The 27913-nt window shown below is 53.9% G+C and overlaps 14 protein-coding genes across 14 annotated transcripts; 8 read left to right on the top strand and 6 right to left on the bottom strand.

Annotated features, from left to right (window-relative positions):
* Positions 1–599: 599 nt before the first annotated feature.
* LTR77_008985 (uncharacterized protein) lies at positions 600–1365 on the bottom strand (the record flags this gene model as incomplete). The annotated part of the gene is made up of 4 exons (XM_064806214.1): positions 600–674; positions 748–1098; positions 1156–1282; positions 1331–1365. 4 exons carry the CDS (start codon positions 1363–1365, stop codon positions 600–602), a joined length of 588 nt encoding a protein of 195 aa, XP_064655540.1.
* Positions 1366–1725: 360 nt separating this feature from the next.
* On the bottom strand, positions 1726–2463 carry LTR77_008984 (uncharacterized protein; the record flags this gene model as incomplete). The annotated part of the gene is made up of 3 exons (XM_064806213.1): positions 1726–2190; positions 2244–2370; positions 2429–2463. The coding sequence occupies 3 exons, from the start codon at positions 2461–2463 to the stop codon at positions 1726–1728; spliced, it is 627 nt and encodes a 208-aa protein (XP_064655539.1).
* A 190-nt stretch (positions 2464–2653) lies between these two features.
* LTR77_008983 (uncharacterized protein) lies at positions 2654–4138 on the bottom strand (the record flags this gene model as incomplete). Its single annotated transcript, XM_064806212.1, has 2 exons — positions 2654–2995; positions 3047–4138. The coding sequence occupies 2 exons, from the start codon at positions 4136–4138 to the stop codon at positions 2654–2656; spliced, it is 1434 nt and encodes a 477-aa protein (XP_064655538.1).
* Positions 4139–4706: 568 nt separating this feature from the next.
* TFB4 (RNA polymerase II transcription factor B subunit 4) lies at positions 4707–5888 on the top strand (the record flags this gene model as incomplete). Its single annotated transcript, XM_064806211.1, has 1 exon — positions 4707–5888. The coding sequence occupies one exon, from the start codon at positions 4707–4709 to the stop codon at positions 5886–5888; it is 1182 nt and encodes a 393-aa protein (XP_064655537.1).
* Positions 5889–6128: 240 nt separating this feature from the next.
* On the top strand, positions 6129–6728 carry KLHL10 (Kelch-like protein 10; the record flags this gene model as incomplete). The annotated part of the gene is made up of 3 exons (XM_064806210.1): positions 6129–6160; positions 6214–6340; positions 6399–6728. The coding sequence occupies 3 exons, from the start codon at positions 6129–6131 to the stop codon at positions 6726–6728; spliced, it is 489 nt and encodes a 162-aa protein (XP_064655536.1).
* Positions 6729–7221: 493 nt separating this feature from the next.
* Positions 7222–7932, top strand: LTR77_008980 (uncharacterized protein; the record flags this gene model as incomplete). Its single annotated transcript, XM_064806209.1, has 3 exons — positions 7222–7262; positions 7318–7444; positions 7495–7932. The coding sequence occupies 3 exons, from the start codon at positions 7222–7224 to the stop codon at positions 7930–7932; spliced, it is 606 nt and encodes a 201-aa protein (XP_064655535.1).
* Positions 7933–8408: 476 nt separating this feature from the next.
* Positions 8409–9175, top strand: LTR77_008979 (uncharacterized protein; the record flags this gene model as incomplete). The annotated part of the gene is made up of 2 exons (XM_064806208.1): positions 8409–8443; positions 8500–9175. The coding sequence occupies 2 exons, from the start codon at positions 8409–8411 to the stop codon at positions 9173–9175; spliced, it is 711 nt and encodes a 236-aa protein (XP_064655534.1).
* An 801-nt stretch (positions 9176–9976) lies between these two features.
* MET5 (Sulfite reductase [NADPH] subunit beta) lies at positions 9977–14689 on the top strand (the record flags this gene model as incomplete). Its single annotated transcript, XM_064806207.1, has 3 exons — positions 9977–10007; positions 10071–14599; positions 14657–14689. 3 exons carry the CDS (start codon positions 9977–9979, stop codon positions 14687–14689), a joined length of 4593 nt encoding a protein of 1530 aa, XP_064655533.1.
* Positions 14690–15155: 466 nt separating this feature from the next.
* Positions 15156–16719, top strand: ALG2 (Alpha-1,3-mannosyltransferase-like protein; the record flags this gene model as incomplete). The annotated part of the gene is made up of 2 exons (XM_064806206.1): positions 15156–15333; positions 15404–16719. The coding sequence occupies 2 exons, from the start codon at positions 15156–15158 to the stop codon at positions 16717–16719; spliced, it is 1494 nt and encodes a 497-aa protein (XP_064655532.1).
* A 672-nt stretch (positions 16720–17391) lies between these two features.
* LTR77_008976 (uncharacterized protein) lies at positions 17392–18699 on the top strand (the record flags this gene model as incomplete). The annotated part of the gene is made up of 4 exons (XM_064806205.1): positions 17392–17491; positions 17609–18235; positions 18328–18524; positions 18574–18699. 4 exons carry the CDS (start codon positions 17392–17394, stop codon positions 18697–18699), a joined length of 1050 nt encoding a protein of 349 aa, XP_064655531.1.
* Positions 18700–18833: 134 nt separating this feature from the next.
* Positions 18834–20785, bottom strand: LTR77_008975 (uncharacterized protein; the record flags this gene model as incomplete). The annotated part of the gene is made up of 6 exons (XM_064806204.1): positions 18834–18893; positions 18946–18972; positions 19026–19520; positions 19572–20337; positions 20391–20572; positions 20726–20785. The coding sequence occupies 6 exons, from the start codon at positions 20783–20785 to the stop codon at positions 18834–18836; spliced, it is 1590 nt and encodes a 529-aa protein (XP_064655530.1).
* Positions 20786–21140: 355 nt separating this feature from the next.
* Positions 21141–23085, bottom strand: LTR77_008974 (uncharacterized protein; the record flags this gene model as incomplete). The annotated part of the gene is made up of 2 exons (XM_064806203.1): positions 21141–22856; positions 22912–23085. 2 exons carry the CDS (start codon positions 23083–23085, stop codon positions 21141–21143), a joined length of 1890 nt encoding a protein of 629 aa, XP_064655529.1.
* Positions 23086–23751: 666 nt separating this feature from the next.
* LTR77_008973 (uncharacterized protein) lies at positions 23752–25289 on the top strand (the record flags this gene model as incomplete). Its single annotated transcript, XM_064806202.1, has 5 exons — positions 23752–24010; positions 24065–24459; positions 24509–24991; positions 25032–25102; positions 25154–25289. The coding sequence occupies 5 exons, from the start codon at positions 23752–23754 to the stop codon at positions 25287–25289; spliced, it is 1344 nt and encodes a 447-aa protein (XP_064655528.1).
* Positions 25290–25722: 433 nt separating this feature from the next.
* Positions 25723–26881, bottom strand: LTR77_008972 (uncharacterized protein; the record flags this gene model as incomplete). Its single annotated transcript, XM_064806201.1, has 4 exons — positions 25723–25825; positions 25885–26177; positions 26231–26721; positions 26776–26881. 4 exons carry the CDS (start codon positions 26879–26881, stop codon positions 25723–25725), a joined length of 993 nt encoding a protein of 330 aa, XP_064655527.1.
* Positions 26882–27913: the final 1032 nt, after the last annotated feature.

The following is a 27913-nucleotide window of genomic DNA, read 5'->3' as shown; positions in this document are numbered from 1 at the left end:
CCAGCCTCGACGCGACGCAACTTGCACCATCCTTCAACGAGACGGCAGCGTGAAGCTGTGGGTACCCTGCCTATCGTCTCAGCGACGTCTGCCGCAAACAACACTGGCTCCTGGCTTCACGCTTTTCGGGATTGAGAGTAGGAGTCGCCGCGGCTCACAGATGTTGCAAACCCAGCCGCTCTCCGCCTTTATCCACCACGCTACGAAGCTGCCTATATCCCAGATCATTCTGCGTCTTATTGGCGTCAACGAACCCTTCCCAGTTGCCCAAGTAGGTCCAGTGTCAGCTGCTGTGGGGCTCGGTCCAGCAAGTCCTTGAACATGCGGCTTTCCAGCGCTTTGTCTCCAAGAAGATGGTCAAGGGAGCGGGAAATGTACTTGGCGACAGTCTCTCTCAGCAGCGCGCTTATCTCCACCGGCATAGTGTAGATGTAGAGTATTGCCGTTGCCATGACATCTTTCATGTTTGTCATGCACAATCCCCCGGCAAAAGCGCTGTTTGCTTCCTCTTTCAGCGGAAGCAGGAGATACTTGTCCGCAAGCTCGTAGAGGCAAACATGGTATGTCAATGGCAGGTGCGTGATGTCGTAATCGTCCTTTTAGAGCCATTCTAGCATGAGCTCGACGGCGTTCGGGTCGTCTTCATGCAGCTCGATCACCGACTCCAGACCTTCCTGATACTCAGAGTTAGTTGAGTTTGCACGCTTGAGAGGACGCTTTGCTGGCGCCTCGCTAGGGAGTCGTTACCTTGAATCCGCTCTGCAAAGCACGCTTGAAGTATTCGGACCGATTGCAGAGTACGATCCTGTGGGCTGGCCATTCGCGACCGCCGCATCGAATGGTGACGTCTGAGAACTCCGGACGGTTGAACCACTCATCGCCGGCGCTCTTCCAGTAGCGTGGAAGCGCGTGCTCCATGAGCTTGGAGAGCTGGTATTTCTCCGCGAGGTACCAGACTCGAGCATGTACCTCAGCATGCGAGGAGGCGGTCGTTGGTGGTTGCATCACGCCGTAATCGCTGGTGTAGAGCCACTCGAGCATCAGCCCAACGCCTTCCGGATCATTGTCAGGCAAGCTGAGGACACCTGCACGTGTCGGCTGGTGGGAAGTGTTAGCTTGGGCTTCAGTTCATAGTCAGCTGTCATTCCAACTCACCTCCAATCCAGCACTGACTGCTTGCGCCAGAATTTCGCACTGAGCGCACACTGCCACCTTGTGAACGAACCACTTCCGACTGCCGCAACGGATGGCAAGGTCTGAGAACTCGGCTCGATTGAAATGTCTGTCGGGGTTAAATGCATCATGATGGTGATCCTGCGCTAGGACCTACTTGACTATTGCTACGCTTAGTGCATTGGTGGTCATCTTTGCGAGTGTGGTCGACTTGTCGTCGAGAGGTGTAGCGACCTTGGTGTGCCATATATGAGAGAACATGGGAAAGGAGTGGGGCGGGAGCGTTTCACTATTGAAGAGTAGTGAGGTTGCAGGATAAGCGAGGTGGTCAATGCATTCTCACATGCCTTTAATGTCGTCACCTGATTTCACCGGACCTGTTCTTCGCCCATCTTCCATGGTTTTTCAGACCGACTAAGGAGATAGAGATGAGTTGCTGCATGACTTGCGGCTCTCCACGCACCCCACTGCGGCATACGATCCAGCGTCGAGCAGCCACATCCCAGCCCCTTTCACGCCGTCCACGTTCAACCCAACCGCAGCACGATCAACTCAAGAAGCTCTCGCAAACCTTTCAGCCACGTCTGCCGCAAATCCCGTGAGCTTAGGGTCTCTCAGCACCTTCCTGAAGGTGGAGGAGTTGGTGTTGTTGGCATCGAATAGCGTGGTCTTGCATGCAAAGACGACGTCCACAATTGCTTCTCGCATGGCTGAGTTTGTACTGGGAAGCATGGCGTAGACTACAGGTATCGAATCGACCAACATACCCGTAAATTGGCCATTGATGCCAGAATCAGACTGGTAGAGTTGTCTGGTTTTCGTGACCGCGAAATCTTTGAGACCAGTGATAAAGTACTTCTCGGCGGGTGCGAAGGACTGGGCGTAGATCCTCAAGCTTGGCAACTGGCAGGCCGCCATATCGACGATATTGTACTTTCGGGTGTAGAGCCACTTCAACATCAAATGGACGAGGTTTGGGTCCTCTTCGTGTAGTTCAACAACCTGTTCGTGCGCTTCCTAGCAAAGAAACATTAGCCAGCTTTCCAAGTCGTCCAAAGACGTGCTCTTACCTTGAAGCCGCTCTCTAGTGCGCGCTCGAAATACTTGGACTGCAGGCAAACGACGAGCTTGTGTAGATGCCGTTCCCATTCACCACATCGCACCTTGAAGTCCGACAGTCTAGGCTGGTTGAAGAGCCTGACATCTACGTTAGCCACACGCCGACAGCTCAAACACGAGAAGGAATGGGACTCACTCCGCGATCTGTCCTCTGAATGGATCGATAGCCATGCCGACGATGGTTGTGCGAGATAGCAGGGAGCGGTTCGGTGATGTGTCGAGAATCCTGAAGCAAGATAGGTGAGGTTCTGTTCGAGAGCAGCTAGAAGGACGGAAAGCTCCGTGCGCTTTCACGTGTCAACACGTCACTTCATTAGGCACTGTCTAATTGTATATGCGCTTACATTAAGCTCGCTCCCACTTAATCCTTCTTCCTCCCAATCCTCGGCAAACATAACCACAGCAACCAGATCACCGCCAATAGCGCCAATATAATCGGCTGCAGCACCTGCACACCCTTCGCCTGCGCAATCGCACCAATGGCATACGGAAAGATCGCTCCTCCGCTCCCACCGAAGGCCGCCGCAAAGCCGATACTGGAGACATGCAGATGTTTGGGAAGCAGTTTTGCGCAGGCGACCATGGCGGCTGGAAACATTGGGCCCAAGAAGAAGCCGAGGAAGCCGACGGATACGGCACCGACGTAGAATTGTGGCACGAGCCAGAAGACTAGTTGGAGGGCCATTGATATGGGGAGGTAGATCTGGGAGCAATTTCAGCAAGCATACCGGCTTAGCATGACTTTCCAGCATACCGAGATAGCAAGCTTCTCGCCAATCCGTGGCGTGACGAAGCCTAGCACGACCCTGCCAACCGTGATACCTAGCCAGAAGCCAGTAGCCGTCATGCCGCTGGCGAACGGCTTCGCCTCCCGCACCCGGATCATAAAAGCGACAATCCAGCCACCCAAGCCCACTTCGATACCGACGTAGCCCAACAAGAACAGAGCACTTAGCCATGTCACTCGTGCTGCCGGCTTCCTCAATACCGCTTCCCTGAGTCTTGACCCACCTGCGTCCGAGGTTCGTGGATGTGCATCGCGGAAGACCTCACCCGTGGCACCCCAGAAGGCGTGGATGGACGTTGCAACTTCAATCGCGGCGAAGCCGACCATGAAGTAGTACCAGTAGTACCACCGTACATCGGCCTCCGTGATCAGCGTCGTAGCAATGGTCGGTGCAATCGTGCCTCCGATGCCGTAGAAGCCATGCAAGAAGCCGAGCATCTCGTTTGCGTTGTTCATGACACCGATCCAGGCGTTCCAGGCTGAGTCTTCAAGCCCATTGCCGAGACCTGCGAGCATAAACGAGATGACTAGGACTGGGTATGGTGGATGAACAGCATTGATGATGTAGGCGACGAGATGGCACACTGGGCCAGCAACAGCGACTCCGCGCTGTCCGAACTTCATGTGGATCCAGTTGTTCAGCAGCGCTGCGGTGGTGTATCCAACGAATGGCGAAAGGAATACCAGAGACACTACCGTGTATGGCAGGTCATAGTACGTCTCCAGATACGGGATGATGGCGCCATAGGTGGCGTCGTTCATGCCCATGATCACAAAGGCCCAGAAGGTGGCAGCGAGGCGGTAGATGTTGATACGTGGGTTGTTCCATGACTCGACATGTTCAGTAGGAGCGGTCGTTGGAGAGGGTAGAGTCTCATTGCGGTCGGACGCGTTATCGTCGTCAATCTTGCGGTCTGCTGAGGCAAGGCTTCGGCCAGGGATGGATGCTGGCCGCTTGCTGGAGAAGCTGGGCCGGTCCTGTTTGGTATGCACTGGCTGGAGTTCTATGGGCTCCAGGATCGCGGTCGAGGAGCCGCCGTTGGGTCGCTCTGTAGACATGGTGCCGTTTCCGCAGGATATAGCAGGAATGAAGTGGAGGAGCCTCTATCACAATACGTAAGAGGCGGCTTAGAGGAACATGAGAACGGCTATGGAGAGCCTGGAAACTACGCCGCTATTTATCGACTGTGTCGGAGCGACTGAAGTGGTCGTCTGCCGTTCATTGAGACGAGTGGTTGAAGGAGAGGATGAAAGAGGAAATACCGCGAGCCAAGAGAGACGACTCGTCAACGCCGTTGAATTCCGACTTACGGAGCTCGACGTGGCAGCCTTTCCATAGACCTCATATGCTCAATGAACACCGTGTCATGCTGTGTAACCGCGTTGAATAAGCCATTCGTTTGTCGCGTGATGGAGGAAGTGAAAGAAGTACGGGAGCCCTCTCTTTCACCGAGTCTCGTGATCTGAAAGGTCCGTGCGCAGCCAGGTTAGTCATGCCGCAACTTCATGTGAAGATGAAGCCGACCGGATACCTGCAAGTTCACCAACAAATCCTTATAGCAACAGCTGCTTGCTGAAAGACCTGCTCGACTATAAAGGCCAAGCTCACGGTATCGACAATGCGAAGATGAACGTCGTCGACGCAACAGATCGGACGGAGAAGCAGGACGAGGCAGAAGCACCCTCACTACTAACCATCATCCTCGACACGAACCCGCACGCCTGGAACCTCCTCGCGGACACCCTGCCCCTATCGAAAGCGGTCGCCAACCTACTGGTCTTCATAAACGCGCATCTAGCCATCAACCATGCCAACAGAGTTGCGGTATTAGCCAGCCACAGCGAGCGAGCAGAATGGCTATATCCAACGCCAGCTCATTCGCAGGAGAACGGCGCAGCGAAGGGCTCACATCAAGATGGAGAGGACGTGGACATGGGAGAGGAGGGCAGCTCAGCGGGTCAAGGGGGTCCAGTACAGTCCCCGGACGATGCAAACAAGTACCGGCCGTTCGCACATGTAGAACACGCAATCCTCACAAATCTACGCCGTCTCATGTCTACCACTACTCCCGAGTCTCTCAGCTCAACTCCTGCCACCATGATCGCCGGCGCTCTCACCCTCGCCCTGAGCTACATCTCAAAACAGTCCCAGTCGCAGCCAGCAGCCAACATGACGTCCCAATTCAACTACTCCGACCCTACATCTGTCGCCGGCGGCAACGAACTTAACCCGTCTGACTCTTCCAAACACCACGCTGCGCTCGGCCTCTCCAGCCGCATCCTCATCCTCTCCGTCTCTGGCGATCTCGCGAACCAGTACATCCCAATTATGAACGCCATCTTCGCCTGCCAACGCCTCGACATTCCGCTCGACATCCTCAAACTCGCAGGCGACACCGTCTTCCTCCAGCAAGCTGCTGATGCTTCGGGTGGTATCTACATGGCACTAGATGATGCGCAAGCACGAGCAGGGCTGCTGCAGTACTTGATGTTCGCATACCTGCCCGACCAGGGCGCGCGAGAACATCTGATCGTGCCGGGAGAGGGTGAGGGAGTGGACTTCCGGGCTGCGTGCTTTTGCCATCGTCGGATCGTGGATATTGGATATGTGTGCTCGATCTGCTTGAGCATTTTCTGCGAGCCGTTGGCGGATGGGACGTGCTTGACGTGCGGGAGTCATCTGAAGTTGAGTGGGTATGGGCAGAGGCCTGCTGTGGTGCCGAAGAAAAAGAAAAAGAAGAAGAGGGCTCTGGAGGCTGGTGGGATGGAGACGCCGGGGAGTGAAGGTGGGACGCCTGCGCCTGCGTGAGGAGCACGATTCAGTTCTTCGGCATATTTCGAACATGTGGCCGAGTATGACACGTGAGAATGCACGGTCCATCCTCGCTTAATTTCAGAGACGCACAACCTTCCGCGTTATGCGCAACACCTTCGCGCACACAGCGCGCGCCCTGAGTTCTTTTGGGCCACCCTAGCTTCCTCCGACGCAACCGGTGGTGTTGAAACCCTTGAAGCAAATTTACCCTGGCCTCGCGGCCAACTCGAAAGAATGCACGTCCCAGTGGAAGACGTTCTGCAGAAGTGAGCTACGGTGAATCCACTGCAATTAGGCAATGACTGACAACGAAACGTAGGCTCTCCAAATCTGCCAAGCTCTCGGATATCAAAATTCGATGCGGCGACCGCGAGTGGCCCGCTCATAGGGCCATACTTTGCGTCCGCTCTGAGTACTTTGACAAGGCGTTGTCAGGTGCACTCAAGGTGAGCTGCGACTAGTGTGAGGTGTCATGGGCGCCCAGATCTGACGTTGCTTGTGTAGGAAGCCACCGAAAACACCATCGAGTTACACGACGACCATCCGAACGCAGTACACGCCATGCTCGAATGGTTCTACAGTGGCAACTATAGCTATTGTCAGACCCACTCTATCTTCGAGCTCTGCGTTCTCGTTCACGACGTCGCCAACAGACATCTTCTGGACGATCTAAAAATGTGTGCGCTCGAGGCGTTCAGTGATTCGGAAATCAACCCGAGCAACATAGAAGGATTCGTGAGGGTCACAACGACAGTCTACAACGCCTCTTTACTGGATCAACCATGGCAGAAAGTCATACTGGACGTGGTTAGGTTGAGTCGGTACAAGTTCTAACCCGAGGCCGTTCGCGTCCCATTCAAGGCTTTGCTCGGGCAGGTTCCCGAGTTCGCAGCGGACGTTTCCGAGCGCTTGTTGGAGATTGAAGGCACAGGGCCATGAGAGCAAAGCGCGATGCCTGCGGAGCACAGAAGCGCACCTGCCTCGAAAGGACACCGGCTAGGGATACAGGATGGTGGCGGAACATTTTGACCTCATGCGAGCCGCTTGATTAGTAGTGACGGCATGTGAGAAGGTAGTGCAACATAGCCATTCATGACAATCAGAGAAATGGTGAGTCCAAACACATTCCACTTCTTTGGGACATTCGACCTTTTTCTCAGAGAATCCCACGTGCGACTGTGACTCCTTGACATGTGAAGATGCACGGCCCAAGCGGTGCTCAGTCCTGCTTTTGCGGATTCTTTTTTTCTTCTGTCTTCCCGCTCCGTCGACCTCTGACGCCCACAAGCAAAGCCTTCGTCGGCACATTGAGGCAGACGAGGCCAACATGGGTCGCAACACTTATGATATGCAGCAAGCCGACGAAAAGTGAGTACTGTCGCTCATCCTTTGTTTTAATATTATACTGACTCTTGTGCGAAAGACTGTTCTCTTTAGGGCAGTTCTCTGACCTCAAGATTCGATGCGGCGCTCGCGAATGGGCGGTCCACAAGGCCATACTCTGCCCGCGATCGGAGTACTTCGACCGCATCGTTAATAGCGGCTTCAAGGTAAGCACAGCGAAATCTGCATTAGCGACCGAAGCTCACTGCGTTCCCAGAAATCACATGAAAACCTCATCGAGCTACACGACGAGAATCCGGATATCGTTCATCTGACGCTCGAGTGGCTCTACAACGAGAGATACGTTCCAGCGGGAATGACATACACTTCTAAGTGGGGGATACACAAGGCCGTGTTCGAGATTGCCGACAAATATCTTCTGAAAGACCTTCAGAACGTGGCCTTGCAAGCATTCCTGGACTGCGAGATCTCCGAGGACATGGAAGGATTAGTGAAACTTGGAAAACTGATCGGCAACATGGCACCGGCGAATCCTGTCTTGCAGCAAGCGGTCGTGGACTGCCTCAGCTACGAATTCGTCGGAAGCCAAGCAGCATTCATGCGACCATATCATGCCGCCGAACTCGTAGAGCTCCTGCGCGAGACACGCTCCGACTTTGCAATAATGATTTTCCTGAAGCTCAACGAGAGATGAGCATCCTCCAACTGAATATCATGTTCCCTGCGAACACACCAGGAGGACGGACTCTCACCAGGCAAAGTTATGTGGAATTGAAAGCGGTGGCTCACTGCATCGACAACTTCACCAGTCAGAAAGGCTGCAGCTGGCATGGATCACTGGAGACAACGGCTGCGGCGGCCATCTGGTGAAGGCGTTGGTGTTAGAGCATGGGACTACGGCACGAATTATGTCAAGTAGAAGCAAGTACCTTGTGAAAATGCGCAAGCTGTTGATGTCTTTCACTGAACGGTTTCCGCAGTTTGACTTGTATTCGTCGAGGCTCACTTCCCCCGAGGCGTGTGCTGCTAACATGTGAAGAAGCACAGGCCACAGGGTGAGCGGGCTTTTTCAGGCGACTTCACATCACTATTTGACCTGGATTTCGAGACCTTGCGCTCTGAACCTTCTCCACCATCTTTCCACGACGACCCATAAAGACATCCATCAGCATGGCGTGGCAATCGCAGAGAGGTGACATGTCCGGGTACGTACAGGAGACCACTCACTGCCTCTCTCGACCTGTTCTAACTTTCGAGGCAGACTCTTCCATTCGACAGAGTTCTCCGACCTCACTATCAAGTGCGGAGGTCGTGAGTGGCCGGCGCACAAAGCAGTGCTATGCACCAGATCCGAGTATTTCCATCGTGTGGTCACCAGCGGCTTCAAGGTTCGAAGCATATCCGTGGCGATGCTTTTGTGCACGGCTGACAATTGCTCCCAGGAGTCGGAGAGTGCAGTAGTCGAGCTACGCGATGATGATCCGGACGTGGTCCACCTCATGCTGGGTTGCTTGTATCGCGGTACTATCGAACTATCGCCATTCCGCGATCCAAGCACGTTGCCCGAACTCTGCATGAGCCTCTTCGTGCTTGCCGACAAATACCTCTTGCACGACCTCGAGAAGCCTATGATAGAGGAGTTCAAATGCAAAATCCAAAGGCTGCCAACGGAGAGCTTCGCCAGGGTTGTTAACACGGTCTACGATATGGAAGGGGAGGCGAGCGAGCCTGTGCGAAAAGCTGTCGTTGATGTCGTCACATACGTTCCTCCGTCCGCCGCGGAGAGATGGACGCGGCGCCATGCTCAAGATACCGCGCCCGGGTGGAGTGTACCGCCAGGATACTCGCTTGGGCGAGTACTAAGGCAAGCACCCAAAGAGTTCGCTGTTGAGGTGGCTGAAAGACTGAGAAAGGCACTGGAAGATGCAAAGCGCTGATGGATCTCTCTGGGGGCCAGGTGCTGCGAGCCGTCATCCACTGCGCACAACAATGAGCGTGTCTTGCCATGGAAAACGTGGACAGATCGATGCTTGCTCGATCAAGGAGGATGGAAGGTGATAGCGATGCAACATGGGAGACTTCCGGACCTACTGTGCTTGCGTACGCTGCTAGGAGACGTATTGAATGATATCTTCTTCCAGATGTTCACTTTTTTCACCAACACGCCCGCCCCACTGCGAGCACATATCCTACCTTGCCAGACGCCAGAGTCCACTATCTCAGACTTATACTTGTGCAAGTACACAATGCCTGAGGTCTTCCATGCGCAAAGTCGCCGAAGTGCAGCAAGACCTCCCCGACAGGCCTTCGCCAGACCAATCATTCCCATCTCTTACATCTTCACGATCTTGAATGAGGTTCGTTCCGTTCCATCATGCCATGTGGTCGCTGCATGGTCGATCTTGATATCTTTGAAGTCACCCTCTTCCTCCTCAAAGGTGTATAAACGCCTGCTACACCTCTGTCTCCTCCCGAGAAGCCTCGGATCCCTCGACCTGTTCGAGAACGCAATAGCGGAACTTAGTGGCCACTCAGCAAACGATGATTGGTCTCGCTCGAGGGAAAAATTTCAACTTTGTAAGCATCAATTGCCGGCGGCAACGAGCGCGACAGGCCGACTGCGGGTGAGGTAGGTCATGTCTATGATGGTCACTGTTTCTCTTTCTCGACCACACGATATGCTTTAAACAATTTTCCTTCTTCATCCTGCGTCCGGTAGGTGAGAAGACAACTGCAGAATGGCGTCCGTTATCAGTCCTGGCGAAGCTGGTGAGTCGCCCCTCCATTGACAATAACAGAGTCCAGACGAATGTGACTAACCACGAGCAACAGTCGCCAGAATCGCATACCTTTCCTCCGACACCATCATCTCCGTCCAGCCTTCACTAGACACCGAGTCCGAGTTCTCCGTCTTCCTCCACCAGTACGCGGCGAACAAGGCATCGAGCCTGGTGTGCAAAGATGTGCCAGAGGTGCAGAGTGTTCGCCACAATGCCGACCCTCTGCTCTCAGCAGTACAGCCAGTTCGGGATGGGAGGATCACGAGCGTGACTACGACCAGCGGCGTGCTCGTCAAGAGCATCCCGCATCTATACAAGTTGGCGCAGCACCCAGTGGTAATACACGTGAGCCTGCACCCGACAGGCTACCCTGACTATGCGGACATCACGAGCATACGAAACACTGGCTTCACATTCCTACAAAGCAACTCGCTGCAGGAGGCGCAGGATTTGGCTCTGAGCGCGCACGCACTTGCGATCCGGAGTGGCAAAGGTGTCATACATTTCTTCGATGCGGCAAACTCGAAGAGCGACCAGCCTATCCCGCATGAGAACAGAGAGCTGGTCTCGAACGTGCTGAACAGGGACTTGGCGCAGCAGTTCCAGTCTAACAGGAGCGAGGAGAGCACACTTTACGTCAGCGAAGGAAAGCCTTCAACCGCAATCGGCGCGGAGCTTGCAAGTGGTGCTGGCAAGGCAGATCTACCAACATCACCCGCGCAGGCCACACCGGCCGACACACGAGATCCATCCACAGCCTCTTCCTCCTCCTCCGACAGACGAGCTAGCAGTTCGCATGCTTCTGAAGCCGAGTCGGCCACAACCCTGTCATCACAGCCCAAGCCCGTGGACTCCGATGACATCGACTTCATCTGCTCCAGCATTTGGTCGCAGATCAAGACCTCCACCGGCAGGTCGTATTCTGCTTTCCAATACACTGGTCCTCAGAACGCAGAAGCTGCTCTGTTCTTGTTCGGCTCCGACCCTGGCCTCTTCAGTCGAGAATTTGATGCCGCCTCCACCTCGGACTTCTTTTCGCATGTCGGGCTCATCACACCCACTCTCTACCGACCTTGGCTGTCAGAGCGTCTGGTTGAGGCTCTCCCCAAGAGTGTGAAGAAGATTGCAGTCTTGGAGCAGATCAAGCGGAAGACGACGAGATGGGGTCCGATTCTGCTTGACCTTCTTACTGCGTTGAAGGGCTCAGAGCTCGAGAAGGTACCGGCTATTGTTGGATACCAGCTCGGATACATCGAGTACACCACCGTCACGCAGGCCCTGAGCGGCATTTTCCAGAACCTCTTGTCGAACCACCCGATTCAAAACCTTGAGATTGGCGCCCACGATGCGCCTACCCTCAGCCTTGCTGGCGTTCAGAAAGAGCTTGAATTGTCCCAGCCGGCATTGGAGAATGCCTACATGAAGATCTTGGATCAGGTGTTTGGGCAGCGGTTATACATTGCGAACGCACTCAAAGCGAATAATGCTGGTGTTACAAGCACTTTGAAGTCGAGCCCGGAGTATGGCTTCGGATCCCTGGTAGCGCGTGCAGAGCACAGAAGACGATTCGTGGGCGAGGCGCAAACAGCTGCGAAGACCCGAGATTTTACCACGGACATCCCGCAGAAGTGGCTATCACAGTGGGCTCTGGTGGCAGACAAGGCGGACGAGGTCAACAACATCGCACCTGAGGTCATTGCGAGATTATCGACTGATGGCTCTCCTGCTGCTTCAACGCTCCTCCAGTCCAAGGGTCTCTTCTACAAGGAGAGCCAATGGCTTATTGGCAGCGATGCTTGGTCCTACGATCTCGGCAACAGCGGTGTGCATCATGTCATCGCTTCCGGCAAGAACGTGAACATGCTCATTGTCGACTCTACACCGTACTCCGAGCGCGCCGCGCAGGACGCAGCACGGAGGAAGAAGGACATTGGCCTTTACGCTATGAACTATGGCAATACTTACGTGGCGTCTGTGGCTGTCTACAGCTCGTACACGCAGGTCCTGCAAGCTATGATGGAAGCGGAAGCATACGATGGTCCTTCGGTCGTCATTGCGTACCTTCCCTATAACAAGGAGACTGACAGCCCACTCGTTACGCTCCAGGAGACGAAGAAGGCCGTGGATCTTGGATACTGGCCACTGTACAGGTGGGATCCTAAAGCTGAAGAGAAGGGCGAGGAGTGCTTCAAGCTTGACTCTGAGAGGATCAAGCAGGAGCTGCAAGAGTTCTTGAAGCGAGACAACCACATGTCGCAGTTGATGAGACGGCACCCGCAATACCACGCCAACCTGTCTGAAAGCTACGGCAGCGAGGTCCGCAAGGTGCAAAAGCGCAACGCCAAGGACGCATACGAAGCTCTGCTGGAAGGTCTCCAGGGCGCGCCTATGACGATCCTGTTCGCAAGTGACAACGGCAACGCCGAGAACCTGTCTAAGCGACTTGGGAACCGTGGTAAGGCTCGAGGACTGAAGACCATGGTCATGGCTATGGACGACTACCCGCTCGAAGACCTTGGAAATGAGGAGAACGTCGTGTGCATTACTTCAACAGCTGGCCAAGGAGAGTTCCCGCAGAACGGCAGGAATTTCTGGGAAGGCGTCAAGAACTCGACGGATCTCGATCTGGCTAATGTGCACTTCACTGTGTTCGCGCTTGGTGATAGCCACTACTGGCCTCGGAAGGAGGATAAGCACTACTACAACAAGCCTGGAAAGGATCTCTTCTCGCGTCTGGCTGCCTTGGGCGGCAAGGAGATCGTTGAGATTGGTCTTGGTGACGACCAGGAGCCTGATGGGTACCAGACTGGTTACGGAGAGTGGGAGCCCAAGCTTTGGGATGCGATGGGTGTTGGAAATGTCGAAGGCCTCCCTGACGAGCCACCGCCAATCACCAACGAGGACATCAAGATCGAGAGCAACTTCCTACGAGGCACGATCGTAGAGGGCCTGAACGACCCCACGACCGGTGCCATCAGCGCCGCTGACCAGCAGCTCACGAAGTTCCACGGCACATACATGCAGGACGATCGTGACCTTCGTGACGAGAGGAAGGCACAGGGTCTGGAGCCAGCGTACAGCTTCATGATCCGATGCCGACTGCCTGCCGGTGTCGCGACACCAGACCAATGGATGCAGATGGACGAGATCTCGACGAACCTGGGCAACGAGACCATCAAGCTCACCACACGGCAGACCTTCCAGTTCCATGGTGTGGTCAAGGGCAAGCTTAAGCCGGCCATGCAAGCTATCAACCGTGCGCTGATGACCACTATTGCTGCCTGCGGCGATGTCAACCGGAATGTGATGTGCTCAGCACTGCCAGAAATGTCCGCTCTTCACGCCGAGGCACATGCCGCAGCGAAGAAGATCAGCGATCACTTGCTTCCGAGCACTACTGCATACCACGAGATCTGGCTTCAAGACGAGAACGACAAGAAGGTACAGGTTGCCGGTGACGCTGTGCAGGATTTTGAGCCCCTATACGGACCGACATACTTGCCCAGAAAGTTCAAGATCACCATTGCTGTACCGCCGCACAACGACACCGACGTGTATGCTCACGACATTGGCTTGATCGCCATTAAGAACGACGACGGTACGCTCAAGGGCTTCAACGTCCTCGCTGGTGGTGGTATGGGTGCCACGCACAACATGAAGAAGACCTACCCACAGGTCGGCCGCATGTTTGGCTACGTTGACAAGGAGGAAGTGCACCTAGTCTGCGAGAAGATCATGCTCGTGCAGAAGGACAACGGCGATCGTAAGAACCGCAAGCACGCTCGTCTGAAGTACACGATCGACGACATGGGCGTAGACGTGTTCAAGGGCAAGGTGGAAGAGCTTTGGGGCCGCAAATTCGGGGACGAGAAACCCTTCCACTTCGACAGCAACATCGATACCTTCGGCTGGCTGCGCGACGAGAAGGGCATGAACCACTTCACCATGTTCATCGAGAACGGCCGCGTGGAAGACACCGCCGAGTTCCCGATGAAGACTGGTCTCCGCGAGATCGCTAAAGTGCACAAGGGCGAGTTCCGCTTAACGGGAAACCAACATCTCATCCTCTCCAACGTCGCCGACGGCGACCTCGACACGATGAAGGATCTGCTGAAGAAGCACAAGCTGGACAACACCAACTTCTCCGGCATGCGTCTGTCGTCCTCCGCTTGCGTGGCGTTCCCCACTTGTGGTTTGGCTATGGCGGAATCAGAACGCTATCTCCCCGAACTCATCTCCAAACTCGAAGGCGTGCTCGAAGAGAACGGCATGCGTCAAGACAGCATCGTCATGCGCATGACCGGATGTCCGAACGGTTGCGCCCGTCCCTGGCTTGCCGAAGTCGCATTTGTCGGCAAGGCTTACGGAGCCTACAACATGTACCTCGGCGGCGGGTATCACGGCAATAGGCTGAATAAGCTGTACAGGAGCAGCATCAAGGAGGAGGAGATTCTGGGGATCATGAAGCCGCTTTTGAAGCGGTATGCGCTGGAGAGGGAGGAGGGGGAGAAGTTGGGCGATTTTGTGGTGAGGATTGGGATGATTAAGGCGACGAGGGATGGGAGGGATTTCCATGAGGATGTAAGTGCTGATTTTCCAGAGCGTATTGGTACGGGTTGTTGCTGACCTTGTTTGCAGACGGCTGAGGTCGAGAGTGATGATGAGGCTTGAGGTGATGCTGGGTGGGTCTGGTCTTTTAAGATGCATGGCGGTGGCGTTTGGGAGCTAAATGTCAAAGTGGGCGGGTGACTACTGGTGGATGGTGGAAATCTGTCGATGGCGTTCTATGGGCGCGTATCGCAAAAGCTACAATACATTTGAAGTTCTTGTTAATGCGCCATTACCAAACGATCTCCGAGCGCTTGCTCTGTCACGTGCCTGGTGAATCTTGCTTCGTTGAACCAGCATTATTGTAACAGACACTGCTTATACGCCTATGCACGTATTGTGATGTGTGAGGACACTGTTAGCGACAGTAGGAGGTGCATGTAGTTGTGGTAAGAGGAGCTCATATTTGGAGGGCCGCACGTCCCTTTTAAGCGTCCTCACCACTAAAGCGCCGGCTCAATTGCAGTCTTCTCTTTTGCAACAACAACTCCCAACTTTACAAAGCAGCATCAAAATCGCGGTCCAGGGCATGGCGTCGTCTCCACAGGGAAAGAGGAACATCGTCTTCGTGCACCCGGACCTTGGAATTGGCGGCGCTGAGCGACTGGTCATCGATGCCGCTGTTGGTCTGCAATCGAAGGGCCACAAGGTCACCATCCTGACCTCGCACTGCGATCCCACGCATTGCTTTGAAGAGGCACGAGATGGTAAGAGCTCTGCTGTGATCTGAGATGCCTATTTGAAGCTAAGACATCAAAAGCTAAGCAACACCACCAGGAACACTCGACGTACGAGTTCGTGGCAACAAGATCTTCCCTCCTTCACTGGCTGGTCGCTTCAGCATCCTCATGGCTATCCTACGACAGATCGCCCTAGTCCTCAGTACTGCTCTTTTCAGCTCCGAGCTCAAAACGCTGGATCCGGATGTCTTCTTCGTGGACCAGCTGAGCGCTTGTGCGCCACTGTTCAGGTTCTGTTTCCCCAAAGCTAAAGTGCTGTTCTACGGCCATTTTCCAGACCGACTGCTGGCACAAGAGGGAAGTGGTTTTATGAAGCATGTCAAAGCTCTTTATCGACCGCCTTTCGATGCCATCGAGAGTTGGAGTACGGGATGTGCTGATGCCATCGTTGTCAATAGCAAGTTCACGAGGGCGGTCTTTCGGCATACGTTCTCGGGTATGAAGACGCGGGATCTGAAGGTTGTGTATCCTTGTGTGGATACAGATACTAAGGAACCTGCTGAACAGACAGCCGAACTATGGCCCGGCAAGGCTGTTCTGCTGAGCATCAACCGCTTTGAGCGCAAGAAGAATCTCGATCTAGCACTTCGGGCTTATGCCGGACTATCATCTGAAGAGAGGTCGAAGTCCAAGCTTGTGATTGCCGGAGGCTTCGACTCTCGAGTGCAGGAGAACTCTCAAACTTTGGATCAACTGGAAAGGCTTGCAGGCGAGCTGAAGCTCAAGCATGCTACCTTTCGGGGCAGTGATAGCAGCATTGAGTCAGACGAGAGTGAAGTCTTGTTCCTACTTTCAGTACCTGACCAGCTCAAACGGCGGTTACTACACAAAGCCAGCATCTTGATCTACACGCCTCAAAACGAGCACTTTGGCATCGTACCCATCGAAGCGATGCTGCTAGGTGTGCCTGTACTCGCTACCAACAGTGGCGGCCCTCTGGAAACGATTTACGACGGTCGCACAGGCTGGCTGCGAAGTCCCGAAAAGATCGATCAGTGGACAGATGTCATGCGCAAGCCTCTCATACCTTCGAGCGCCGACAGTCTCAAGACGATGGGAGAGAAGGGTTGCGAACGGGTGCTCGCGGAGTTCAGCCATACCAAGATGACCGATTCGCTGGACGACGAGATTCAGAGGCTGTGCCGGAGTACTGCGAGAAGACCCAAAATCACACCGGATTGGCTGTATGCGCTGATGTTCTGTACGGTCGTTGCTGTGGTCGGTGGCATCGGCATGGCGTACTTTATGTCGTACGTCGCGGTGCCGAAGGCTCGTGAACACGATGCGTGGTTGGAGAGCAGAGTGAATGCATTGGCGACAGCAACAACAAGCAACGGTCGCAATGAGCTGTGACAGCGTGGAGCCATGAAACATAGCCTCGCTATCGATATGGCTGTGGGGGGACACAGCCCAAAACATGCGCGATATGTAGTACATGCCCCACACATGCTGGCAAATAACGCAGCCACAGCTTGCGCAGCTTCATCATCAATTGTTTTGCCAAACCGCCTTGCGACACTGAAATGCATGCGATGTCCCCATTCGTCGGCGAGCCGTGCCACCACCATTGTGTGAGGAATGCAAGGGCTGGGCCTCCACAAAGCCCGGCAACATCACACCTTCCCATTCAAGGTAGGATACGTCGTTTACTTCTCACACCTTCATCTATTTATCGATCTGTCATGCTGTCATTGGATTTGTGGCAGGGCATGATAACGTTCGTTTATAAACACTTGCCAAGTGAATCTTGTGTCTGCCTGTTCTGCTTCGGGCTCGAGGCAAGACTACTATCCTGTTCACTTTTCGTAGGACACAGTACTCACAACGCTCTGCAGTGGCCCCATCACCCCTCGAACTGACCAAGAGAGGCTTATTCTAACCTTTAACGGCGGAGCTTGTCAAGAATAGTGTTCTGGCTAAGCTTTCTGGCGATTTTGGGACTTCTGGGCGTCGAAGCTACGCCAACTCCACGATCATCCCGGCAGCTGAAGACCTCGGACAAAATATTGTCTCTGAAGCGTAGTAATGGCAAGGCAGGCAGTTCGAAAGGTAAGCCCGCCGCCGAGAAGTTTGCCTCAGTTCATACTGATCTGTATCCCAGCGTTGCTCAAGGAACTCGCAGTCAGTGAGACGACTCCCCTGATATCTGTTGAGAACGGTGGCGGATATGCCGTCGCCGTCGATCTTGGAAGCCATACTTTCGACTTGATCTTCGACACCGGAAGTTGAGACCTCTGGGTAGCATCGAAAGGCGTCCAGTGCGTCAACCTGAATGGCCGGCATGTGGCTACGTCAAAATGTGCTTTCGGGCGTCTTTGGTCTGGTAACTTCGAAGAGGGCAAGGTGCGCGGCGAGAACTTCAATATCAGCTATGGTGATGGCGAGTTCCTGACTGGCACGCTGGGCTACGAGGACGTCTTGGTCGCTGGCATTACCGTCAAGCATCAGGAGATTGCTTCCGTGACTGAAGGGTACTGGAACGGCGACGGCGTGACTAGTGGGATCATCGGCTTCGCATACTCTGCTCTCACGGCGGCGTATAGCGGAACGGATCCCAGTCAGGACAACCCAAAGACGAACAATGTCCACTATGAGAACTGGATCGACAACGCCATCGATGAGGGCAAGATCGATTCGTTGTTCAGCGTTGCGATTGAGCGTGGAGCAAATGGTGGAGGCGGTCAGATTGCTTTAGGAGGGCTGCCGACGATCGATTTCAACCACAGCTTCGCCTCGACCCCGTTGGAGATCCACAGCTTTACGCCTCGACATCCGCTGGAGAAGACGAACTTCACTTACTACACCATCCAACCGGATGGATGGGTAGTCGATGGGGAGTCTGTCTCGACCAACTTCCGAACGATCGTGGGTACGTTGAAAAAGAGAACGCATGCTGTACCTGAAGGTGAGCTTTACTGACGGTCTGCATAGACACCTGAACCACCCTCGCCTACCTCCCAGCCCGCTACGCCACAGCGATCAACTACACCTTCGACCCTCCAGCAGAGTGCGTCCCGAGTTCCGGAGTATTTGAAACCGCCTGCAACGCAAAGTTGCCTGACCTCGCCGTCACCATCGGCGGCAAGAACTTCAAGATCAGCGCTGCTGAACTGCTCCTTAAGGGTGAGCAAGGGAGGGACCCAAGCACTGGGCTCTGCGTAAGTCGTTCCCTGCCTGAAGCTGTGCTCTGCTGACAAAATCCACCAGGTTACTGGGATCCAGGCTGCGCCCGGTCCGCCAGCGATCTTGGGAGATACGTTTCCTAAGAATGTTGTTGCCGTGTTTGATGTTGGCAAGTCGGAAATGCGGTTTGCGCCGCATGTCAACTACTAAATCGACGCACTGATGTGCAGCTGATGGTACTGACGGTACTGACAGCATGTATCTAGTTAGCTCGCTTCGTAGCCACTGCCGCTGTCGCTCGTTCCTGGTAGAGATGAAGAGATTTGAAGATTAAATACTCTACATCATCGATAGTACTCGTGGATGTGATGTTTCGACTTCCACCTCATGAAGTAGCATGCGAACTGCAAGGACGTCAGTAAACAAACCACGGACATAGCGACAACTCAAACTTACTGGGAAGACAGCTGAGTTCACAATGGCCTATTGCGACAAGTCAGCCTTAATTCGACGTCATCCTCATGAGAGCCACTCACCCAAGCAATCAGAATCCCAAAATCCTTCCCCAATGTCGGATGCAGATCAAACAGTATCATCCTACTCGCCTCCACGATTGAATGCAACGGCCATGCATATCCCCAATGGTAGAACCCCGGCTCGATCTCAATATCATAAAACGCCGTGGTGACATTGCTGATAACCCAGAAGATCAACCACAGCGCGCTCCAAGGCTGTCCAACAACCATTGCCACATTCTCGCAGGCGAGTCCAAGAGCCATCATGCCAACCCAGTTTAGAAGCCAGAACATCGGGAATGTGCCGTAGCCGAACGCCGTCGGGTTGCCGTAGGATTCGATGGTCGGGAGGGTTTCGGATTGGATGGGGTTGCCGCCGTGAAAATTGATGTTGAAGGCCAGGGAGACTAGGGAGTAGGCGAGGGAGAGGATGAAGTAGGCGAGCATTGTGGAACACCAGCGCCAGAGCGTTAATTGCCAGAAGTGGAGCGGAGGGTGGCCTTCGGGTTTGAGGTACTAGCAGATGGTCAGTGAGTGCTTCGATGAGGATGAGGGTCAACAATGTACCTTGAAGTGGATGGGGAGGTAGAATGCGAACGAGAAGAAGCTGATGATGATCAGGTAGATCAGGCCAACCGAGATCGCAGGGATAGCTGTGTATGGGTAGAAGGGCCGGAGATTATACTCGCTGAATCCAACGGCAGGACTGACCGCCTGTGGCACTTGCTGCAGGTTGCTGGCCAGAGTGTCGTTCGAAGTAGCGTTCTGCAAAACCTGCTGGGCCCATTGGGTACCGACGCTCGCAGTGACTTGGGTAAGGAACGGCCGTATGAGAGGCGAGATGAAGTCGTACCAATTGGTGTCGTCTCGAGAATCCGTGTAGACTAGCTGCATAGCGCCATTCGGGTCATAGGAGGTGTTCGCATTCTGCACCGCGGAGACCAGCAGAGCGGTTGCATTGGGATTGACGATGAGCGCGGCCCAGGCGTCGAAGTCGTAGACGGCCTGCCGAACTTGGATCGGATCGTTGTTGAATTCTGCCGGTTGGCGAATCTGGTAACCGAGTGATACGCGGTTCTGGCGAGCTGCTGCCGTCATTTGCGTGACGATGGGTCCAACGACCGGATCGATGTTGTCGTAGGGAGCTACTCGCCCGTCGAAGTCCACCACATAGACTTTCAGAGCGGCCGTGTTCTGATCGATGGAGGATAGGGCTCCCCAGAACAGCGACAGGACGGCAATGATGAACACGAACAAGACTGACGTCGTGACCGACCATTTGAAGAACGCTTCTGTACGCACACCGGCCAGCCTTGGATCCCAAAAGCCAACACTGAGATACGTAAGTCATGATTTCATGATCGCTGGATAGGTAGTTGAACGTACGGTTGCGGCCCCTGGCTCTGCTGCTCCTGATCGTCATTCTGTCCGGCACCATCGCCCTCATTCTTCGGTGAAGAATTGTCGTCGCTAGAGTCTCTCGTCTTTGTCTCCTGGCTCAGTTTACGTTCGTCAGCATCAAAGCCCAGATCGATGGCAGCTGGTCGAGAGGTCTGGATCCAGACTCCCTAAGTGGTCAACAGTCATGCCATGAGGCATGTTGACTGATTGACTCTAGAACGTTTGGGTGGATAGAGCAAGCACCGAAGTACAGAAAACCGCCACCTGAAGACAAGCAACAGACAAGCAATGTGCTAGGTGAAGAATGTCCATGAACTCACCTGCTGCGATTGATGTTGCCGCCCCCACAGCACCTCCCAAAACCATTGCGACCATTTCATGACAATAATCAATAGCCGGTCAAGTCTCCCAGGATCGTCTGCCTATTTGTATGTGGATGTTGATGAGACGGAAGGCGGATGGATTCTGGTTGAAGTCTCGACAAAGTCGTGACGCAACTGAGCGAAGGCGTCGAACGGACCACAACCTTTTCTGTCTTCTGATCCACTTCCGCGGAAATTTATGCCGCGACATCAACCTCTTTCAGAAGTCTGTCTAAGAGAGACGATGAATTAGATGTTCAGAGAAACCCCAAAGCCTTGTGCGCTGTCGGGCAACGGGTACTCGACTGTCAAACGGTGGAAGAGGTATTTGTCGGGCGAGCTATATACTTGAGCTTGTCTTCAACTCTATCTTCTATAACCTCCTAAAATCCCCATCTTTATATTCAACTCTATTTCCTTGTCGATCAAACCGTTTCGGTGTCCTGAAAAACTTCTCCGGCTCCTCCCTTGCCCCTTCGCGTTTCTTCCAAAACTCATACTCCATCCATCCATCATCCGGCATCTGTTCCTCCGTCGCCGCAATGTACTCCCCCAACGCCGGATTCAGCGGTACCACTCCCGTCTCCATAACATACTGATCCCACAGCTTCAGCAGCTCCTTCATGACATCGGGATGCTGCTCAGATAAATCGTATATCTCTCCAGGATCTTCCTCCAAATCGAACAATTCCCATTTGTCGTTCCCAGCTCTTGAAGGACCGTACTTGCGCGCTGGGAGGTAAACGGCTTTCCAGTTTCCCTTCCGGACGGCCGCACGGCCGCTCATCTCCCAACCTTCGACTGCGTCGGCTGTATGAATGGAGGCGGATTGGCCGGTAAGCCAGGGTACCATGCTTCGTCCTCTCATGCCCACGATTTCGCGGCCTTTGTAGCTTGGTGCTGGGTGTTGGGCGCCGGCCATGTCGAGGAGGGTGGGCATGATGTCCATGATTGTTGAGAATTTGTGAGTGATACCGTTTTTTGGTACGGGACATTCGTAGCCAGCTGGGAATTTTGCTACGCATGGAACTCGGATTCCACCTTCCGTGGTATAGGACTTGTACATCCTCGAAGGCGCCGTCGAAGCTTGCGCCCAGCGCGGACCGTACCAGCAGAAGGAGTCATGGTTACCAAGATTGTCCAGCGAGTTGTTGTAGTACCTCTGCAGATGAGCCATGGGACCTCCGTGAAATGCTGGGTTGGCTTCATGGGCTCCTCCTTCGGCGCCGTTGTCTGACATGAACATGATAAGAGTGTTGTCGAGCTCACCAACTTCCTCGAGGTAGTCGATAATTTTTCCTACGTTGTGGTCTATGCACTCGACCATCCCGGCATAGACCTCCATCGCCCGGCTTGACTTCGCTTTGTGCTCTGGCGACAACTCGGCCCAGGCAGGTACTTCATCTGCCACTACTGGGTGCGGTTCAACGTCTTGTCCGACGAGACCGAGTTCTTTCAATTTTGCGAGCCGGCGTAGTCGGAGAGCGTCCGGCCCGTCGTCGTACATCCCACGATACCGCTTGACATATTCTTGCGGCACTTGCAATGGCCAGTGTGGCGCAGTGAATGGATAGTAGGCGAAGAATGGGCGGTCTTGATCATCCGAAGTCGTCTTGCCTGCCTGCCAGTCTTTGAGATACTGCAAAAGGATATCGCCGTAGCTGTTTGAAGAGTACCAGTCTTCTGGAAGTTTGTGGACATACTCGCCATCTTCCATGTGAAGCGGGTCATTCGAGCTGAACATCTTCGGAGCATCGGGAGCATCGTCTTCAAGCTGTGGCTCCCAGCCGAAGTGATTTGAGGCTCCGGTCAGTAAAGCGAAAGACTTTTCGAAGCCACGAGCACATGGCGACTTGTCTTTTCGCAGGCCGAGATGCCATTTGCCAGACATCAAAGTAAGATATCCAGCATCGTGGAGAACTTCCGGAAGTGTCACGACTCTCTCATTCAGGTAGCCTTCGTATCCAAGCTTCCCTCTGGCTGGTGCTTGGGACTCCTTGACGCCTTTTGGATTGGCTCCCGTGGGGGTTGCAAGCCATTCGACGAGACATCCTAGGCCTGCTATGTGATTGTCGGTACCGGTCATGATCTGGTGGCTGTTAGCGAGGACGCTGTTCTATAACCAAGGTCCAGGGCAAGCCTACCATAGATCGAGAAGGTGAACATAATGCAGTTGCGTGGAAGTCTGTGAATCGACATCCATCTCTTGCGAGCTTGTCGATGTTGGGCGTCTTGATCTCTCCTCCGTAGCATCCAACATCGCTGAAGCCGAGATCATCGGCGAGTATGATGAGGAAGTTGGGTCTTTTTTTGGCCATGTTGACTGTCCCCAGGTCTGGGAGTTATGCTAGCCTCAATACTAACGGGTATGTTCACTGATGGCTAATATCTCACGCTGTCTCCTCAAGCTCCAACGATGGTAGCGACGTCGGCAACTGATGAGAACAACCGGTCCATCAAAGGCTCAAAAATGACAGCCGCACTCTTGTAGCTCTTTTATGCATCTATTTTGATGCAATCTCTATACAAACGGTCTAGGATGGGAGGGCGTGATCAAGTATTGCTCGATTGACAGACCTATCATACAGAAGGAAAGGCTGCTCTGTGGGGAAGGTGTGTGTCAAGGGGGGAGGCCGACCTTGGGATACTAAGATTCTGCTCCGGAAATTGCTGTTCAGCATACCATCTGGTTGTTTTCTCAGCCCCGTCACCCGTGCCCGGACGTGGGGATGCCAGATAACAATCAGCATTAATGTCCATAGCGCTCCCCAACTCCGAAGCTTCACCTTGCCCAGAAGCGGCAGCAGCTCTTGTAGCACCATCGATCACGCCAACCACCAGCCCTTGCTCGCCATCAACCAAGCTTTCGACACATAAACGCTTACATTCGTGCCGACCAAGATGGCAACTCGATCTCACCGTTGTCTGACCAGGGTCACACTGACATCTGTCAAACCTCCTTCAACCCTCCCAGCACCGTCAAGATGCCGTTGATTGAGAAAGGCACGTTCAATCCAAGGTACTTCTCGAAGTACTTCACCAAACACCTAGCTCTCGCCTGCGGCGTTGTGGCCGTAAGCACGTTCAACTATGCCTTCGACCAGCAAGGCTTCAATTCGACGCAGGCGATGACGCCGTTTGACAAGCAATTTGGTGCATGGGACGAGGAGTCCGAGACTTATGTGTTGCCGACGTATTATCTGAGTCTGCTAAACAGTCTTGTCTATGTCGGCTTCGCGGCAGGTATGATGCTCTCCTTGACACACGTTGTTCGGTTCTGACTATGAGATAATGTAGGCGCCTGGATCGGCAGCATCATCAGCTCCCACTACGGTCGCCGCATGACATTCTTCTGCATGTCTCTCTGGACTCTTGTCACGGCGACAATCCTAGTCACCAGCGGCGTCTCCCTCAACAAACGGCAACTCCTCGTCGCCCGCGTGCTCAACTACATCTACATCGGCATGGAGCTCTCGAATGTCTCAGTGTACATGTCGGAAGTGGTACCAGCACCGATAAGAGGTTTGATGGTTGGGTCGTACCAGTTGTCGCTCGGGATCGGAGGGCTAATCATCAATGGGATCTGTCGTGGAACGTCGACGATTCCGAATAACAATTCGTGGATGATTGCCTACTGGTTGTATTATGTTATTCCGCCGTTTGTGGCGAGTGCGATTTGGTTCATTCCGGAGGTATGCCTTTCGACTTCTGATGGAGACGGAGTACTGACCTCGTGCGTAGTCTTCCCGATGGCTGCTCATGCACGATCGTCACGAAGAAGCTCTCCGCAACCTAACTCTACTCCGTGGTGAAGGTCACGAAATAGCAGCAGAAGCAGAGCTGGAATTGATACGTGCATCGCTCCTGGAAGAATCCGACCAAGGCTCTTGGGCAGACATCTTCAAAGGCCACAACTGCCGCAGAACCGGTGTCGTCGTCGGCGTCGCATTTTTCTTCCAAGCCACAGGACAGGTCTTTAGCGGCCATTATGGTGCAGTCTTCGTTAAATCCCTGGGCACTGTCAACCCATGGGAGATCACCGTCTCGCAAAGCGCCATCAACACTGTGACCTCCCTCATCGGCATCTTGCTGCTCGATCTGGTTGTTCGGCTCGCTCTGGTGCGGTTGTTCATCGATGAACATGGGCGGGTTGGGTGTGCCGCAACCTACCTCGTACTCGGTCAGCCAGGGTATCGTGGCGATGATGCTGTGTTTCAAATTTATGTATGTCGCGACGCTCGGGCCGCTGTACTATACCATTCAGGCCGAGACGCCGGCGTCACGATTGCGGGATAACACAGTGAGGCTGGGAGCCACTGTTAACATCGTGACCATGTAAGTCTTCACCGAGACCATGCATTGTAGTCAAGCGCTGGTTATTACTAGCTTCGTCGTGTCCTTCACGCTTCCTTACCTCCTCGACAAGCCAGGCGCCAACCCACAAAGCAAAGTCGGCTTCATCTACGGCGGTGTCTGCTTCGTGGCACTCATCTGGGGATACTTCTACCTGCCAGAGCTCTAGGGCCGTAGCCTGGAAGAGCTGGAGGAGATGTTCGCCGCTGAGCTGCCGCTCCGCAAATTTCGCCATTACCAGTCGAGTGAGAACGGCGTAGGTTCTGCTGTCAGCAAGTTGGAGCGGCGAGAAGAGGATCCTGCTCTTACCAAGCTGCATGTCAGGCCTGGGGATATTCAACGGACGAGGGACGAAGAGCCTTGAACACTCTTGTTAAAATTCGTTAGTCAAGATGTCGAAACGAGAAGCGCAAGGACCACCGCCAACTTTTTCATTGCCCAAAGATCTACTCGCACAGCGGAGCTCGATGTCTGGTCTGTTTTTCTTTAGCTGTAATGACAGATTGGTTTCATCAAATGGCCTTCAGTCGGCCTTCCCGTCTTGCATCCTCTCCTTGCCTGACACCTTTCCAACCTTTTGCCTCGCCGACTCTCCCAGTCTCCTACTCCAAACATCTCACTCGGTAGTTGGAACCGCTCTTTCGGGAATCTTCCGGAATGTACCAATCGGCGTTGGTCCTTGAGGGAGTGTAAAAGCCGCTGTATCTATAGGAGGAAGGCAGATTCAGTAGACTATTCGTGCTTGAAGGGACGATGGTACTCACATTGTGTATAATGGATACCAGTATACTTCTCCATATTGGCCGGATTCGCAGTCGACGTTGACGTCAACACCGTACGAGTTGGTAGTTGTGAACTCCTGGCTTACTTCGAGGCTGACTGAGACGGAGAAGATGTCGAAAAAGCCGGCTTCTGCTGAAGCGGAGGTGGTGATGCCAGTCGTATGCGAATCTTCATGGGTCACCGTATACTTACTGCCCGCCGGCAGACGACCGGTGACTGCAATTCCACCACGTTCAGCGCTGTCCTTTTTGACCACGAGAGTGAAGTCATCATCCTATCAACGCATTAGGACTTGCACCATCGTACCGCGAAGAGAGGCCAACTCACCCCGTCATCCTGGCGTTTTGGGAAAGACCGCGCGTGGTCGCGCTCATCAGGGATCGTGGCATTAGTCGATGTCTTCTTCGATATCTCGTAGTCCGGATTGTTGCTGATTTCTGCGGAAATTGGAAGGTCAAAATTAGCATGTCTACAGGCATCGCAAGGCAAGAGGAGACGCTTTTGAGGGGCAGAAAATTTGGCAAAGGCTTCGGGGACAGTGAAAGCCTTCTCCCGAGCATACGTACGCATGTACCAGTCGTCTACGATGCGCCAATCACCTCCGGCTGTATCGGCACAGTCAACACGAATGGTGTTGTAGGCATTCCTGGCATCGGCGCCGAGCATCAAAGTAGAGTCGCTGTCAGGACACACTGAGACCCGACAGTTGAGGTTATCCGGGTCGGCTCCGTTGTCAACGGGGATAATGCTGCAAAGAGGATAGAGATTAGTGATGTATGTGGTCGAGTGACCTTGAAGCCAGTTGAACATCGTCTCGCCTGTACCACTGTTAGTCGAGAAATTCTTTGCAGCGCGTAGCCCAGGAAACGTACAAGCGTCCCAGTCGGGAGCGGTGTCGCCATCGCAGTGCACCGGCTCTATCGCAGAGCCAAGGGATGCCATGAGGCCGGCAGCGATGATAGAGGAGCGGTATAGCATGTTCGCTCCTTTCGAAAGACGGGCCTGAGTCTGAAGTAATCTGTGAAGGGGGCTAAGCTGAGTTTGGGTGAATGCTGTGCTGGAGGATGTACAGAAAGGTCGGCAACGAGCGTCTTATATACACTCAAATTGTCACAGCGCCTGTTTCTGTCCTCTCTGATGTTGCACGCTTCGGTTACTCGCACGCTGATGGTCTGCGACATGCTCATTCGCTACTGCCTCCGACAACATCACCGTCCACTGCAACATCGGCAGAGGCTCAATCCTCCAGCTCGTCTTGCTCGTCGCAGAATGGGTCTTCCTGGTCGACAGCTGGGTCGATCGCGCAAGGATATGTCAACCTCCATGGCGTCTGTCGCAGCATCACCTCACCATGGGGAGAATCCTTCAGTATTTTGGGGTCGGGCACACCGTTTCCACTCGTAGCCTAGGGCCACAGAACCCCATGAGAGTATGTCATAGTCCATAGACCTCCGCGTAGCGTCTCTCGGCCTCACTTGTTCGCACGTACTTCCCTGTCCTGTTCAAGGATTGAATGTATCTCGCTCGAGGCAGAATTCGCAATGCAACCTTGGCAACCCAAACCCGACAATCCTCGCCGATCAGTCATGGAGTGCTACCCACTCACACTGCTCGATGTTGAGCCGCCTAGATCCGGGGCTGAGACTAACATTGACCGGGTTGCTGTTGTCCATGCAAGTATACGGAGAGCGATTGATCTGCGAACGACAGAGCAAATACAACACCGTCCAGGGGAAGAAGCCAGTGCGAATTGTCGAGCAAAGCAGTTAACAACCTCATGCACTGGGCAGGTCCTCACACTCACAGCAACATTGCGAAAGATTGGCCTTGCCCAATCTATACTCGAAGCATTGTCAGGTTGTCTCGGCTCGTCTGAGCGGGAGACAGTGGAGTACATGGATAGTCAGTACAGAGAGCACCGCGAGATCGCGTTGCCGCGTAGCTGTTGATGCGACTCCCGTCGTATCTGGTGTTCGGACTCGCATGTATCGTTCGTTCTCCATTCGAACT

This window comes from Saxophila tyrrhenica (assembly GCF_035928015.1).
Source record: "Saxophila tyrrhenica strain CCFEE 5935 chromosome Unknown scaffold_16, whole genome shotgun sequence".
In the NCBI taxonomy this organism is placed as follows: domain Eukaryota; kingdom Fungi; phylum Ascomycota; class Dothideomycetes; order Mycosphaerellales; family Extremaceae; genus Saxophila; species Saxophila tyrrhenica.
This window is presented reverse-complemented; position numbering and strand designations above follow the sequence as displayed.